Genomic DNA, 15,204 nt, shown 5'->3' on the forward strand with positions numbered 1-15,204 from the left:
GAGGATCCTGGGAACTACAGGCCAGTCAGCCTCACCTCAGTCCCTGGAAAAATCATGGAGCAGGTCCTCAAAGAATCAATCCTGAAGCACTTAGAGGAGAGGAAAGTGATCAGGAACAGTCAGCATGGATTCACCAAGGGAAGGTCATGCCTGACTAATCTAATCGCCTTTTATGATGAGATTACTGGTTCTGTGGATGAAGGGAAAGCAGTGGATGTATTGTTTCTTGACTTTAGCAAAGCTTTTGACACGGTCTCCCACAGCATTCTTGTCAGCAAGTTAAGGAAGTATGGGCTGGATGAATGCACTATAAGGTGGGTAGAAAGCTGGCTAGATTGTCGGGCTCAACGGGTAGTGATCAATGGCTCCATGTCTAGTTGGCAGCCGGTGTCAAGTGGAGTGCCCCAGGGGTCGGTCCTGGGGCCGGTTTTGTTCAATATCTTCATAAATGATCTGGAGGATGGTGTGGATTGCACTCTCAGCAAATTTGCGGATGATACTAAACTGGGAGGAGTGGTAGATACGCTGGAGGGGAGGGATAGGATACAGAAGGACCTAGACAAATTGGAGGATTGGGCCAAAAGAAATCTGATGAGGTTCAATAAGGATAAGTGCAGGGTCCTGCACTTAGGATGGAAGAATCCCATGCACCGCTACAGACTAGGGACCGAATGGCTAGGCAGCAGTTCTGCGGAAAAGGACCTAGGGGTTACAGTGGACGAGAAGCTGGATATGAGTCAGCAGTGTGCCCTTGTTGCCAAGAAGGCCAATGGCATTTTGGGATGTATAAGTAGGGGCATAGCGAGCAGATCGAGGGACGTGATCGTTCCCCTCTATTCGACACTGGTGAGGCCTCATCTGGAGTACTGTGTCCAGTTTTGGGCCCCAAACTACAAGAAGGATGTGGATAAATTGGAGAGAGTCCAGCGAAGGGCAACAAAAATGATTAGGGGTCTAGAGCACATGAGTTATGAGGAGAGGCTGAGGGAGCTGGGATTGTTTAGTCTGCAGAAGAGAAGAATGAGGGGGGATTTGATAGCTGCTTTTAACTACCTGAAAGGGGGTTCCAAAGAGGATGGCTCTAGACTGTTCTCAATGGTAGCAGATGACAGAACGAGGAGTAATGGTCTCAAGTTGCAATGGGGGAGGTTTAGATTGGATATTAGGAAAAACTTTTTCACTAAGAGGGTGGTGAAACACTGGAATGCGTTACCTAGGGAGGTGGTAGAATCTCCTTCCTTAGAGGTTTTTAAGGTCAGGTTTGACAAAGCCCTGGCTGGGATGATTTAACTGGGACTTGGTCCTGCTTTGAGCAGGGGGTTGGACTAGATGACCTTCTGGGGTCCCTTCCAACCCTGATATTCTATGATTCTATGATTCTATGACCTACTGCCACCCTAGGTTTGGAATAGCCTGGGTGCGTTGACCTTCCAGGCAGCCAGCAAGGCCTACCTCTTTCAGTAGGGCTGTTATGGAGAAAGTTTGATGAGGGTCAACATTTAGGTTTTGTTACAGATGTTTTGTCCTGTGGGTAAGCTGCTTATTTTAGTTGGATGCTTATATTCTAAAGTTTCTACCAAAGACAGCTAGAGTATATAAAAGCTTTGAGGTATATTTTGTATTTCTTTTGTTATAAATCTAAATATATGTAATAAGTAGGGGTTGGGGAGTGAAAGACAGAAGGACATACAGTGGCTCTGCTTCTCTCCACCAACTGCAAGTTACAAGGTAAATATTGAGAACCTCCATTGCTCAACCTGCTCTCCAGCTCTGCTCCACAGCCAGCCTCTGGGCCTCCCCCTTTATCCATACTCCTTCTCTACCCTGAGTCCCTCTTACCCCACACTATCAAGCCACCTCTTGCAGTTGAGCCAAACAGCTAAATCTCCTGGGCTTCCCCAGCTCTGTCAGACTGGAATTCCCCTTGGACAAACTACAGCCCTCTGGAATGAAACTGCAGCCCAGGTTGTCAGACTGATAATTTTGCAGCTCCCACTATACTCATTTGCCCTCCCGTAGCCCTGGAAAAAGAAAGCAACTGACAGTGTCAGTAGTCACATCAGACTTCCGTGACAGAGATCAGTTAACTAAAAAATGCTGAGTTGCCTATGTCCTCTAAGCTACAGAAGAGAAAAAAAGGCTGAATTTATAGCAATTTTAGTAATTAGATTATCAAAGTAAAACTTCAAAAAGGAGTATTTTTAAGTATTTCCTCCACAAAAGTTCCTCTTTCAAATCTTCCTTTTCCCTCTATCCTCTTGTTCATGTCCTTCCATTTGTCCTTTCCACAATCTCTACTGATCCATCCTATAGATAGATAACCCACCTACTGCACCTCCCACCCTTTACACACACTTGCATGCAGGCACAGGGGAGAAGAGAAAATAGCCTATGGCAGGGGATAAAAAGCTCCTCTTCCCTTCTCCTAGAAACTTTACAAAGGGCTGCAGCCAGAAGCTGATGCCCACCACTTCCCATTCATTCCTCCCCAATCTGCTACCAGCTCCATGTGTCAATCCTCTTTCCACCAGTGGATTTCAGCACAGTAATTAGGAGATGGGTATAAGAGAGCTCTTCGTCGGGGCAAGGAGATTCTGGACCCAGTGTTGGCCAAGTTTTTCCCCTTTCCGTTAGATTTGTTTGGGGGGGTGGGAGTAGGGGACTCTGAGTACCTAGATCAGCAGATGATATGCTCCACAACAAATGTCCACATGGAAGCTGTTGCTACATGCTGCCAGGTATTACTGCACACGTTCACAGTCATAAGTGGCTCAGTCTAGGATAGTTTCCGGGGACAGTCTCAGCAGTTAAGTACCAGGCTGTCCAGCACATGAGTGCATATGAACCAACACTTCATGGAGACACAAAGGATCCAAATGCAGGAGTGGAAATTTAAGATAAATCAACTTCTTGCTAAATCTACCAGAATTTGAAAGGGATAGTGTTTAAAGTGACGCTTAATTTACTATGATCACAAGACATGGCCCAAAGCTGTTCCTATTAAAGTTAATGGAAAAACTTGCATTCACTTGAATAGGGACGGGAGTAGTCTCTTGAAATAAACAAAGAACACGATATAATTTTTCTTTAAACGGTTAAACTAAACCAAGCTTTTCATAGATTCTGATTTATATTTTCCCTCCTCTTCTAAATTACTTGCACTTGCAAGTACTTGGACTGATATCAAAAGGATCTGAGTAATTAAAAAACTACTATTGGGTATTTCATTGTTCACTGTGGTACTTAATTCAGATTCTATATTTTGCTTATGCCACAAATATTCTTTTCTTGCGACATGACCACCAATTTCTGTCCAGTCAATGAAACTGTCAAGGGTGGAAGAACCAGGGGAAAAAACCCATTCCTCAGCTTTGTTTGATTTGTTCCTCTAAAACAGCACAGAGTGTTCAATCATATATTATTTCTGTGTAATGTAACAAAAGAAGATAAACAAAAATGTAGTGCTTCTCATTCGGATCAAAAGGCAGCCTGCAGTTTATCGAAGAGGCAACTTTGCAAAACAAATACATGCGTAAACCTTTGAGTCTCAGTCACTCGTGAAACGTTACATACCTGCAGTTCTCAGTGTACTTAGTCTGCCTTCACTTACCTCATTTTCAGTCAGGCAATGGAAATGCAAGTTTCTCCAGGATGCCACATATGGCAAAAGATAACTGTAGTTTACAGGGTTACAATACAGATGGACACTGTCAGGTTTTATTAATATGATTACATCTGCAATAACCAAAACAAGAGGCAAATCAGAGATTACTACTTTAACTTCATAGCTACAAACTATGAACTAGAAATCTAAATTATATCTACACAGAAATCTAAGGAATTGAACAGGAATTTTTTTTCCTACAAGTACCCAATTCAAAAATATCTGCAAAGCATAACAGAAATACATGATGGAAAATGCTACTAGACCTATCCCCCATTCACCTAATACAGCTACCCATTTTTGAAAAAAAAAAAAAAAAAAAAAAAAAACACACCCCCAAGCATATTACTTGCTTTCTCAGCAACTCAGCTATGACTATTCTAACCTCTTATCTGCAAGCTTGTCTCACCATGTGCTTTGGGAAAAAAAAAAAAAGTCGAGCACTTACATAATATTGTATAAACAGACATATTTGTTCTAGTATGAAAATTAATCTTAAGGGGTCATACTGCATTATCGAGATCATGCAAAGAAAAAAGGGGGACAGAAACCTGATGTACCCTTTCAGCGTAAAAGATTTTTTTTTTTAATCTCTTGATATGAAAACAGGTTGCCAATATGCAAAGCCACCTTATCGCCTAAGTTTAGAAATTAGATACTTCACAGAAGAATTCCTTACTTTTATTTGCTTCTCCTCCTCCTCTCAACCCAACATAACATATGAGTGCAAAAAATATTTTTAAAACTTTTAAGCACCCAAGATTTCATGTTAATTTTGGTACCCAGTTCAGTCAATACCCTTTCAATTCCATTAACTCTATAATTTTTATATGATTTACCAATACACACCCACAGGAATTTTCATGAATTTTTTTAAACTGTACATAAAACTCAAAGTGTAACTATAGACTCACAGATTTTAAGGTCAGAAGGGACCATTATGATCATCTAGTCTGACCACCTGCACAACGCAGGCCACAGAATCTCACCCACCCACTCCTGCAATAAACCTCTCACCTATGTCTGAGCTACTGAAACTATGTACCTCATTTTTCAAGAAATGGACATTGATAGGGCCCTACCAAATTCACGGTCCATTTTGGTCAATTTTAGTGTCATAGAATTTTTTAAAATGGTGTACTTCATGATTTCAGCTATTTAAATGTGAAATTTCATGGTGTTGTAATTGTAGGGGTCCTGACCCAAAAAGGAGTTGGGAGGGAGGGTTGCGAGGTTATTGTACGGGGGAGTGGATTGCGGTACTGCTACCCTTACTTCTGCGTGGCTGCTGGCACTGGCACTGCCTTGAGAGCTGGGGAGCTGCAGAGCAGCAGCTGCTGGCCTGGAGTCCAACTCTGAAGGCCACCCTTACTTCTGCGCTGCTGCCTGCAGAGCTGGGCCCTGAGTCAGCAGCCGCCACTCTCCAGCCACCCAGCTCTGAAGTCAGCGCAGAAGTAAAGGTGGCAATACTGCAACCACCCTAAAATAACCCTGTGACCCCCACACACACCCCCCGCAACTCCCTTTTGGGCCAGAGCCTCCAGTTTGAGAAACTGGTCTCTCCTTTGAATTCTGTATACTCTAGGGTAAAAGCACATGGGGGGGGATTTCACAGTCCATGACGCATTTTTCATAGCCATGAGTTTGGCAGGGCCCGAGACATTGACAAGCAAGTATGCAAATACAATGCTTAACGTTATATTACTCACCATCAAGAACTTCTTCAGGAAATCCCGTTTTCTCAAAGTCATTGTTATTCTGGTTATACAAACCAAAGAGAAGGTAGTTGGCCAGCTCCCTACAGCCTTCATTGTATCTACTATCAATTCCTGAAAAATAACGAACATATGAGCAGCTACAGCATGAGACGTCAGACCTCCCTCTGGATTAACAACTTTGACTGGTCTTATTCTTGTGCATGTGATACTATGAATGGCAACAGCACTCTAATGGTTATGGTGACCGTTTAGTTTAAATCTGAATAGTGAAAGCTACGCACAGACACTCACTAACACTAGAACGACACTCATCTAACAAGGGATGAGGGAAGGAGAAGGGAGAAATTATGTGGAAGCAACCCTAGAGCAGACTAAACAAAAATTCTTCCAAGATAATTTACAGATTTACACTTTACTACATTCTCTAATCATATCTGGGAATCATAGCCAAACACTATACAATTAAGAATAGCAATCCTGTATAATCAAGAAGTCAAGTAATTATTTTGGCTTCTGTCAAAGCAGCATGCCTATAATTTTTAAGTCTACAGTATCCACAACATGTCCGGAGAACATTTTTTACTGGCACTTTCCCAGAATTAAAAACTGTTGAAGTTACTATATTGTTCTTATGAGATAACACATGAAGTTGAAAACACTATCATATTCTGTTTTTCAGAAATAAGTTATGGTTCTCTGGGCATCCGTTCTGGATCAGGATGCACTAGCTATATATAAAAGATAAGTATTGTACAAAGCCTATGTATCTTCTGCAGAACTTGAAACCTTTGCTGCAGATAAGCACTACAGCAACTGAAATCTCTAATGTTACAAGTGGATGCTGCTCAGCTGTTTATAAGATGTTAAAGCTAATGGTATATATCAAATGACATACAATAGCAGAGGTAGAATATTACCAATTTCTGAAATTAATAAATTATACGACTCTCAGAAAGTTTCAAATACAGCAGGTTGTGGTCCGGAGCTTTAAAAAGCATGAGACATACAAGGTGGATCAGATAACATCTTTGATAAAACCAATTTCTGTTGGCGAAAGACAAGTTTTTGAGCTACACAGAGCTCTTCTTCAGGTCAGATTATTTAACAAAAGGGATAAAACGGGGTAGTTTTTTGGGGGGGTTTTGGGTTAAGGTCCAAATTTCTTGGTCAAGGTATAGTCATGGTCCATACTCCAGAGAAAATTAAAAAAAAAAAATGGTAAGTAAATAAAAAGATTTTGGGGTCCATTCAAAAGCATCTGACGGCCTGGATTTGGCTTGCGGTCCACCTATTGACTACCCCTGAGATAAACACATGTTGCAGGCAGAACATTTAAGATGAAGTGAACAATTAATACCTCTACAGTCATAGGACAAAGGTAGGTTAGTGGGTTATAGATTGTGGTAATAAGTCATTGGATGATGAAAATGAGGAGGCAATCACAGTACTAGCAGGAGTGTTATAAGCAAGACACAAGAAGTAATTCTTCCACTCTACTCTGCTCCGACTAAGCCTCAACTGGAGTACTGTGTCCAGTTCTGGGCACCAGATTTCAGGAAGGATGTGGACAAATGGGAGAAAGTCCAGAGAAGAGCAACAAAAATGATTAAAGGTCTAGAAAACATGACCTATGAGGGAAGATTGAAAAAATTGGGTTTGTTTAGTCTGGAAAAGAGAAGACGGGGGAAATGATAACAGTTTTGAAATATGTAAAAGGTTGTTACAAGGAGGAGGAAGAAAAATTGTTTTTCTTAACCTCCAAGGACAGGACAAGAAGCAATGGGCTTAAATTGCTGCAAAGGAGATTTAGGTTGGACATTAGTAAAAACTTCCTGTCAGGGTGGTTAAGCAGTGGAATAAATTGCTTAGGGAGGTTGTGGAATCTCACTGGAGATTTTTAAGAGGTTAGACAAACACCTGTCAGGAATGGTCTAGATAATTAGTCCTGCCATGAGTGCAGGGGACTGGACTAGATGACCCCTCGAGGTCCCCTCCCGTTCTATGATTCTACTCTTGAAAGAAAAAAATTGAGGTTTTCCAAATCTGGCAAAATTATATTCAGTCCACCTCAGAGAGAGATTTAAACACCTGCAAAGCAAGACACAAAGACAACTACTCTTGACACAAGATAAATGGTGGGAGAAGGTAGCAGAAGACACTCATATGTATGCAGAAACAAATGAAGCAAATAAGTTCTTTGATTCCTTGGAGCTAGTCTATGGACGTTCAAAGGTGGGCACAGGTTCGCTCATGATTGCTGATGGCAGGACAGTCACCAAATACAAACATGGCATGGAACAGGGGTGGGTTGAACATCTCAGCCTACTACTGAACAGACCATCCTCAATTGAAATAAGTGCTGTTAAACAGATACCGCAAAAGCCTATTCAGCACCACATTGACTCACTACCCTCACCTGAAGAAATAGAAAAGGCAACCAGTTTGATGAGCTCAGGGAAGTCCTCGGGCAGAGGTGGACTACCAGCAGAAATATATAAATCTGCGGGTCCAAAAGTGGTAACAACACTCAAGAAGACCCTTACTGACATCTGGGACAGTGAAGAAATGCCACAAGACTTCAAAGATGCCACAATTATTCCGATATTTAAAAATAAAGGCAGCAAAATGGTCTGTAAAAAGAACAGGAGGACTTATGGCACCTTAGAGACTAACAAATTTATTTGAGCATAAGCTTTTGTGAGCTACAGCTCACTTCATCGGATGCATGCAGTGGAAAAAAATGGTCTGTGGTAACTACCGTGGGATCCCTCTCCTATCTGTTGCTGGAAAAATCTTTTCTCGCATCCTCCTGAACCGACGGATTTCATCTGTCTCAGAAGCCAAACTACCTGAGACTTAGTGTGGATTCAGACCTAGTTGTAGCACCACAGACATGACTTCCAGTATCAGGCAAATACAAGAAAAATGTATCGAACACAACTTGAATCTGTTCAGTGTTTTCATCAATCTGAAAAAAGCATTTGATACAGTCAATAGAGAAGGATTATGGGTGATCCTCAACAAACTTGGTTGCCCACCAAAACTGGTAAAGATCATTCGTATATTTCATGAGGCGATGCAAGATTAGGTACTTTTAATGGAGATCTCACTGACTCCTTTCCCATTTCAAATGGAGTCAAACAAGGCTGTGTCCTTGCCCCTGTACTGTTCAACCTCTTCTTCACCCAAATTCTCAATTGTGGTACACATTGGCTCAACAGAGGCATATACATCAGATACAGACAAAACAGCTCAGTCTTCAATATTACAAGGCTAAAACCAAAACCAAAAGTAACAGAACTACGACTAAGAGAAGCACTCTTTGCGGACGATTGTGCCCTCCTAGCACACACAGAGGGAAATCTCCAGTGCATCATAGATCACTTCGCTGAAACATCAAAATTGTTTGGCCTCACAATCAGCCTGGAGAAAACTGTGGTGTTGCACCAATCATCTTCACCGCTCTCTGCCATATCCCCGAGCATCTCCATTAGTGGAATCCAACTAAAGCAAGTTGACACTTTTACCTATCTCAGCAGCAACATCTCCCATGATAGATCTGTTGACAAAGAGATCACGAATAAGATACATAAAGTTTGTCAGTCATGAGGAAAGTTAGGTAACAAAGACCTGAAATCCCACAACATAACCCTCTCAACAAAAATAAAATTTTATAATTAATTTTGTGCTCACATCTCTCCTCCATGGCTGTGAGACCTGGACACCATAGAAATGGCATATCAAACAGCTAGAGGCCTTCCATATGCGGTCTCTCTGCACCATTATGAGGATCCACTGGCAGGACAAAATTACCAGCCTGTAGGCTCTCCAAAAGTCAAATGCCGTAAGCATTGAGGCCATGTTGATTAAAGGCCAACTACACTGGGTTGGACATGTCACTAGGATGCCTGAGTATCAACTCCCTAGAAACATTTTCTTTGGAGAATTGGCACAAGGACACCAGAATCAAGGCCACGCCAGACAGCACTACAAGGACAGCATCAAGAACAGCATATGCTTTGGTGCAATAAACCGAATAATCTTGAGAAGGCTGAGTTAAATAGATGAGCATGGGAGCGCACAATACTCAGAGCTTTTCAAGCCTCTGAAGAGGACAGAAATAATTGATTGTTAGCTGCAAGGGAAAAGCATCGTACTACTGCTATAGCCACCAAGACGCTCATCAATGACTTTGTCTGCCCAATCTGCTCACGAGCATGCGTGTCACACTTTGGACTTCAGAGTCACTCCAGAATCCACAGAAAGAGATTGCACGAAAACATCATCGCCGAACCAATGGACTATACAGTTAAGCAGTGTTATGAACTTAAGCTCCCACGCTCATGTGTGTGTGTTGTGCAGGCTTCTTTCTATGATGAGGATCAATGGGTCATATATGTGACTGGTTTGCAAAAAGTGTTTGCCCACAGGCGGTAGGGTGCTTTTGACTTTTATCAATTTTCTGAGAGTGCGTTCAAGAGCATAGTGATGGTCTTGTTTCACCCACACAGTTGTTGGGACATTCGATGCACTGGATGAGGTACACCACATGTGGGAATGGCATGTGTAGAATCCTTGAGAAGTGTGTTGTGGAGAGTATTGATCGCTAACAGCGGAGATATGGTTCTGCATCTGTTATGGCAGTGTCTGGTGCCACTTGGAGTTGGTGTTTCATGGTCTGTGGGGAGCTTGCTTCTGATGAGGATATATTTATTTCATCAAAGTTTAAATGAAGAAAACACTGAAGTTGCATATCTAAGTACTCAAAAATCAGAAAGTGACAAAATTAAGATTGTGTATACAACTATAACCCTAGCCTCTTGTGCAAACCTAAGTCCCTACAGTAATCAATTATTCCCCTACTATTTCATATTTCCCCCCCTACAGCTTTGGATACACATGCAGCATCTTGTCGATATACATCCAGCATAAATAAGGGAAGAAAACGTATTCTACTTCACTCCTCATTCTCCTACTTAAAAAGTGATGAACTATTTTTACTTAAACATTCCAGAAATTAAAAAATTTGTTGTTGGGCTGAGATCAAACCTGGAAAATATTGACCAAGAAGGTAAAAGCTTTGGAATGTTTTAAGTAACTGAGCACACAGAATAGGAACCACTAAATATTCTGAACTATAGCTTTCTAACACTCCAGCTATAGTTCTCAGAATGCATTTATGTATATGCTATCATATAGATACTAGTTGGTAAGATAAATAGTTAATGAAAATCACAGGTACTGGAAAATGATTATGAGAACTTGACACCATAATGAGCAAGAACTCTGCTCCATAGAAGATAACATTCCATCTGGCAACGTTGTTACAGGAGCAGAACAAAGTGAGTTTCCCCGTACCTCTGATTTAAAAATAAATTACACTATTATCTTTATTTTTATTTTTTTTCAAAAAAAATTATAAAGCAAAGAAATCTATGCTTATTTGGTAGTAAGTCTGAGAATTTCACAGTGAAGTCAGATTCCAAAGTTAACATTGTGGGGGGGAATTTTAACACTTCCCTTGAGCATTAACAATAGAGTCTTTCATGACTAGATCATTCTACACTTGCAATAGTAAAGAACTGCACTTTTCATAACCAGAGATGCCTGTAACATTCTGTATTACTACACACAGTAAAACATTGTGTGGTCACATAACACAAGCCACATTGTCATTCCCACGTGCATGAGCGTACTGAATGTACTGACTTTCCCAAGATTAATGCCTCAGGATTCATATTGCATTATTATTTTTTTCATACAATACTTGATTGCTGTTCTCCCCAACCCCCACATCAGAAGGGCTCCAAAGTTGAGCCAGGTCCCAACCCAACTCCAGAGAGCTGGCATAAAAGGCCATGAGGGTCCTGCCCCAATATCCCAAAGCTAGATTACATTAGAAATGCCAAAGATTCTTAGAGTTATCAAAGGTATTTGTCCCTTTATGATGCAACCCTACACATTAAGTCCAAGGTCTAGGATGGGGATTAAGAGGCAAGATAGAGGACATTTAAAAAAAATTTTTAAAAAAGAGTGGTGGATGGGCAGAATTAATAGATGAGCAAGATAAAAAATGTAAATCTACATATGTATCTGCTCTAAGAACAGCCACGAATCATCTGCACAATCACCACCACAATTTTCATTTGCAATTCATAAGTACCAAGTTTACCATGTTCTTTGTTTGCCTAGCAAATGATATCCAAGTCCAGTTCCTCTGCAACTGTGTTGAAATACCGTGTTTGTTATAACCAGGTTGTGTCTCAGGCAGAAATGTAGTAGCCTCTCTCCTTTTTAGTTTTCTTGCCAGCGCCCAAATATGTCTATTGCTCCAGGCCAATATCCCATTTAATCATACTTTTGCATTAACATCTTCCACCACCCCAACATATATCGTCTTTAAACTACTTGTATAAAACTTTCTTGTAATCCCCTATTCCGTGTACTGTTTGTTTTGATCACATACTTTTCACCCCCAACTCAATTTGAGAGAGGAAAACACGGCCCTTGTTTGTCTAGATGATGACTAAGCCAGCATGTTTTTGTTTATTTTTCCATTCTTCATTCACAAAAAGAAAAGGAGTACTAGTGGCACCTTAGAGACTAACCATGTGTAGCTCACGAAAGCTTATGCTCAAATAAATTGGTTAGTACTAGTGGCACCTTAGTCCCTAAGATACCACTAGTACTCCTTTTCTTTTTGCGAATACAGACTAACACGGCTGCTACTCTGAAACCTGTCATTCTTCATTCAGTTTCTATAGTCCCAATATTCACCAAGTGTTCAACTAAGACTCCTTAGATACTGGAGATCAGATCTAATTGTTAGTGCTGGCACCAAGGAGGCTGAAATGACAAAAGAGCGTAGAGAACAAAAATCTATGACGTGGACAAGCTAAAAGAGCCTAATATCAGGGAAGAATATGAAGAAGCCATGTGCAAAAATATCAGATCTCTGGCGAAAAAAAGAAATGAATGCTGGAGAGACATGGAACAGTGTATAAAAATGGGATTGCAACTAGAGTGGATGAATAAATGTCGGGCTAAAAGACGAAAATGAAGAAACCCTGGTGGATATCAACGAAGTGCCCTGCAGTTGAGTGACCAAATACAGGGAAATGATGTCCAATAAGTTCTTGAAAGTACAGGGGGGACAAGTTTTTGTTTCAGAAAGTGGAGGAAGTAACCAGGGGGACAGCCATTTTAAATTTGATTCTGACCAATACAGAGGAATTGGTTGCAAATCTGAAGGTGGAAGGCAATTTGAGTGAAAGTGATCATGAAATAATAGATTTCGTGGTTCTAAGGAAAGGAAGGAGTAAGCAACAGAATAAGGACAATGAACATTAAAAAAAAGCAAGCTTTAACAAACTCAGAGAACTGGTAAGAGGTAAAGTCCCATGGGAAGAAAATCTAAGGGAAAAGGAAGTTCAAGAGGCCGTCAAGTTTCTCAAAGAGACAACATGAAATCCACAACTGCCAACTACTCAGACACAAAGGAAAGACAGAAACAACAGTAAGAGGCCATTATGACTCCACCAGGAGCTCTTTAATGATCTGAAATTAAATAAAGGAATCCTAAAAGTGGAAACACAGATATATTGCTAAGAAGGAGTACAAAAGAATAACACGAGCATGTAGGGATAAAATCAGAAAGGCTACAGTGCAAAATGGCACCAGATGTATAAGGCAATAAGAAAGGGTTCTATAAATACACTAGGAACAAGAGAAAGATGAAGGAAAGTGTAGGTGCTCTACTTAATGGGGAACGAGAGCTAGCAACAGTTGACATTACAGAGTCTGAGGAGTTTAATGCCTCTTTTGTTTCCATCTTCACTAAAAAGGTTAATGGTGACTAGATACTAAACAAATTGTCAAGAACAAATCATGCCAAACCAACCTAATTTCCTTCTTTGACAGGATTGCTGCTGTGGGGGGGGGGGGGGGTGGAGGGGAGAAGAGGGGCAGGGCAGGAGAAGAGAGAAGTAGACATAATATCTATTGATTTGAATAAGGCTTTTGACACAGTCCCATATGACTTTCTCATAAGCAACCTAGGGAAATGTGGGTGGGTGTACAACTGGTTGAAAGACCGTATTCAAAGAGCAGTTATCAATGGTTCACTGTCAAACAAATAGGTTCCATCTAGTGGGGTTTTGCAGGGGTCAGTCCTGGGTCTGGTACTATTCAATATATTCATAAATGGATGTATAACAGAGTGGAGAGTAGGATTATAAAATGTGAAGATGATACCAAGCTGAGCGGAGTTACTAGCACCTTGAAGGGCAGGGTTAGTATTCAAAACAACCTTGACAAATTACTGAATTTCATCTTAACGACTTCAGACCAGTTCTCCAAAGGCAAATGCAAAGTATTTCACTTAGGAAGGAAAAATCAAATGCACAATTACAAAGTGGGGAACAACTGGCTAGGTGGTAGTACTGCTGAAAAGGATCAGACCATTATAGCGGATCACAAATTGAACACGAGTCAACAATATTATAAAGTTGGAAAAAAAAAAGGGCTACTATTCTGGGGTGTATTAACAGGAGTGTTGTATGTAACACATGGGAAGTAATTGTCCACTCTACTCAGCAGTGGTGAAGCCTCAGCTGAGTACTGTGTTCAATTCAGGGTGTCATATTTTAAGAATAATGTGGTCAAACTGAAGAGAATCCGGAAGAGAGCAACAAAACTTATAAAAGGTTTAGAAAACCTCAACTGTGAGGAAAGGTTAAAAAGAACTGGGCATGTTAGCCTTGAGAAAAGGTGACTGAGCAGGACCTGATAATCTTGAGCTACATGAAAAGGCTGTTATAAAGATGGCAGTGATCAATTGTTCTCCATGTCCACTGAAGTAGGACAAAAAGTAACGGGCTTCATCTGCAGCCAGGGAGATTGAAAGAACTAACTATAAGGTTAGTTAAACTCTGGGATAGTCTTCCAAAGTAGGTTGTGGAATCCCCACCACTGGAGGTTTTTAAGAATAGGTTGGGCACCTATCAGGTATTTACTTTGTCCTGCCTCAGCACCGGAGACTGGATTAGATATAGATACACAAACCCGCTCCCCCCACAAATTGTATCCCTTTATCCCAACTCTTCATAAATCACTTCTTTGCAAAATTGAGGGCTAAGGTAGATTTACGTAGTTCCATTGAACATACAATTGCACACATTCTGTGTAACAGGGGGCTTCAAATTGTAAACTGGGAGGGAGGGACCAAGTTTTAATATATGATCTATCCCAATGGGGGTCCTGGTCCTGACTAGTGCCTCTGGGCATTACGGTTATATATAAACAATATCTTGTTTATTACTGCTGTTATGCCAATTGGTCCCTGTGAGGCTCATTTCAGAGTATCATCAGAAACTTAACTAAGAACTGTGCACCTAAACCACTGCTGTGCTAGAAGTAGTTCCCAGGAGCCACCTGCTAATATTCTACTGCCCTATTAAAGATTTGGGGTGACTTTCTGGGAGCCAGAGTTCACCCTCTTTGGATATTGCCAACTCATTCCTAACAGAGAGCAATTTCTGAAAAGATACACAACTTCCAGGAAAGCATATCCCTCTTTAAAAGTTTTATCCCAACCTTCTCTTCAGATTAGGAACACTGCAATATACTATCAATAGACTCCATTTGTTTTTCAGGCACAAAATAGACACATTTTTAGCTTAGTGCATTGTAATATAAAAGTTTATCATCTCTTTCCTTGGTGATGACTTGAGAAAATAACTTAAAAAAATGTTAATACAAATTAGATCAATGGTTCTCAACCAGAGGTACGCATACCCTTGGGAATACACAGAGGTCTCCCAG

The 15,204-nt window shown here is 40.9% G+C and overlaps 1 protein-coding gene across 1 annotated transcript in view; it reads right to left on the bottom strand.

Annotated features, from left to right (window-relative positions):
- Positions 1–15,204, bottom strand: part of DNAAF9 (dynein axonemal assembly factor 9) — a 137,172-nt gene that overhangs the window by 98,719 nt on the left and 23,249 nt on the right. The window contains exons 3-4 of the mRNA XM_037898358.2: positions 5,374–5,493; positions 3,611–3,735 (exon numbers count right to left, since the gene is read on the bottom strand). Coding sequence (XP_037754286.1) covers positions 3,611–3,735; positions 5,374–5,493 — 245 coding nt within the window. The remainder of the gene's footprint in view (positions 1–3,610; positions 3,736–5,373; positions 5,494–15,204) is intronic.

The sequence above is a fragment of the Chelonia mydas genome, chromosome 4, assembly GCF_015237465.2.
Source record: "Chelonia mydas isolate rCheMyd1 chromosome 4, rCheMyd1.pri.v2, whole genome shotgun sequence".
Taxonomy (NCBI): Eukaryota; Metazoa; Chordata; order Testudines; family Cheloniidae; genus Chelonia; species Chelonia mydas.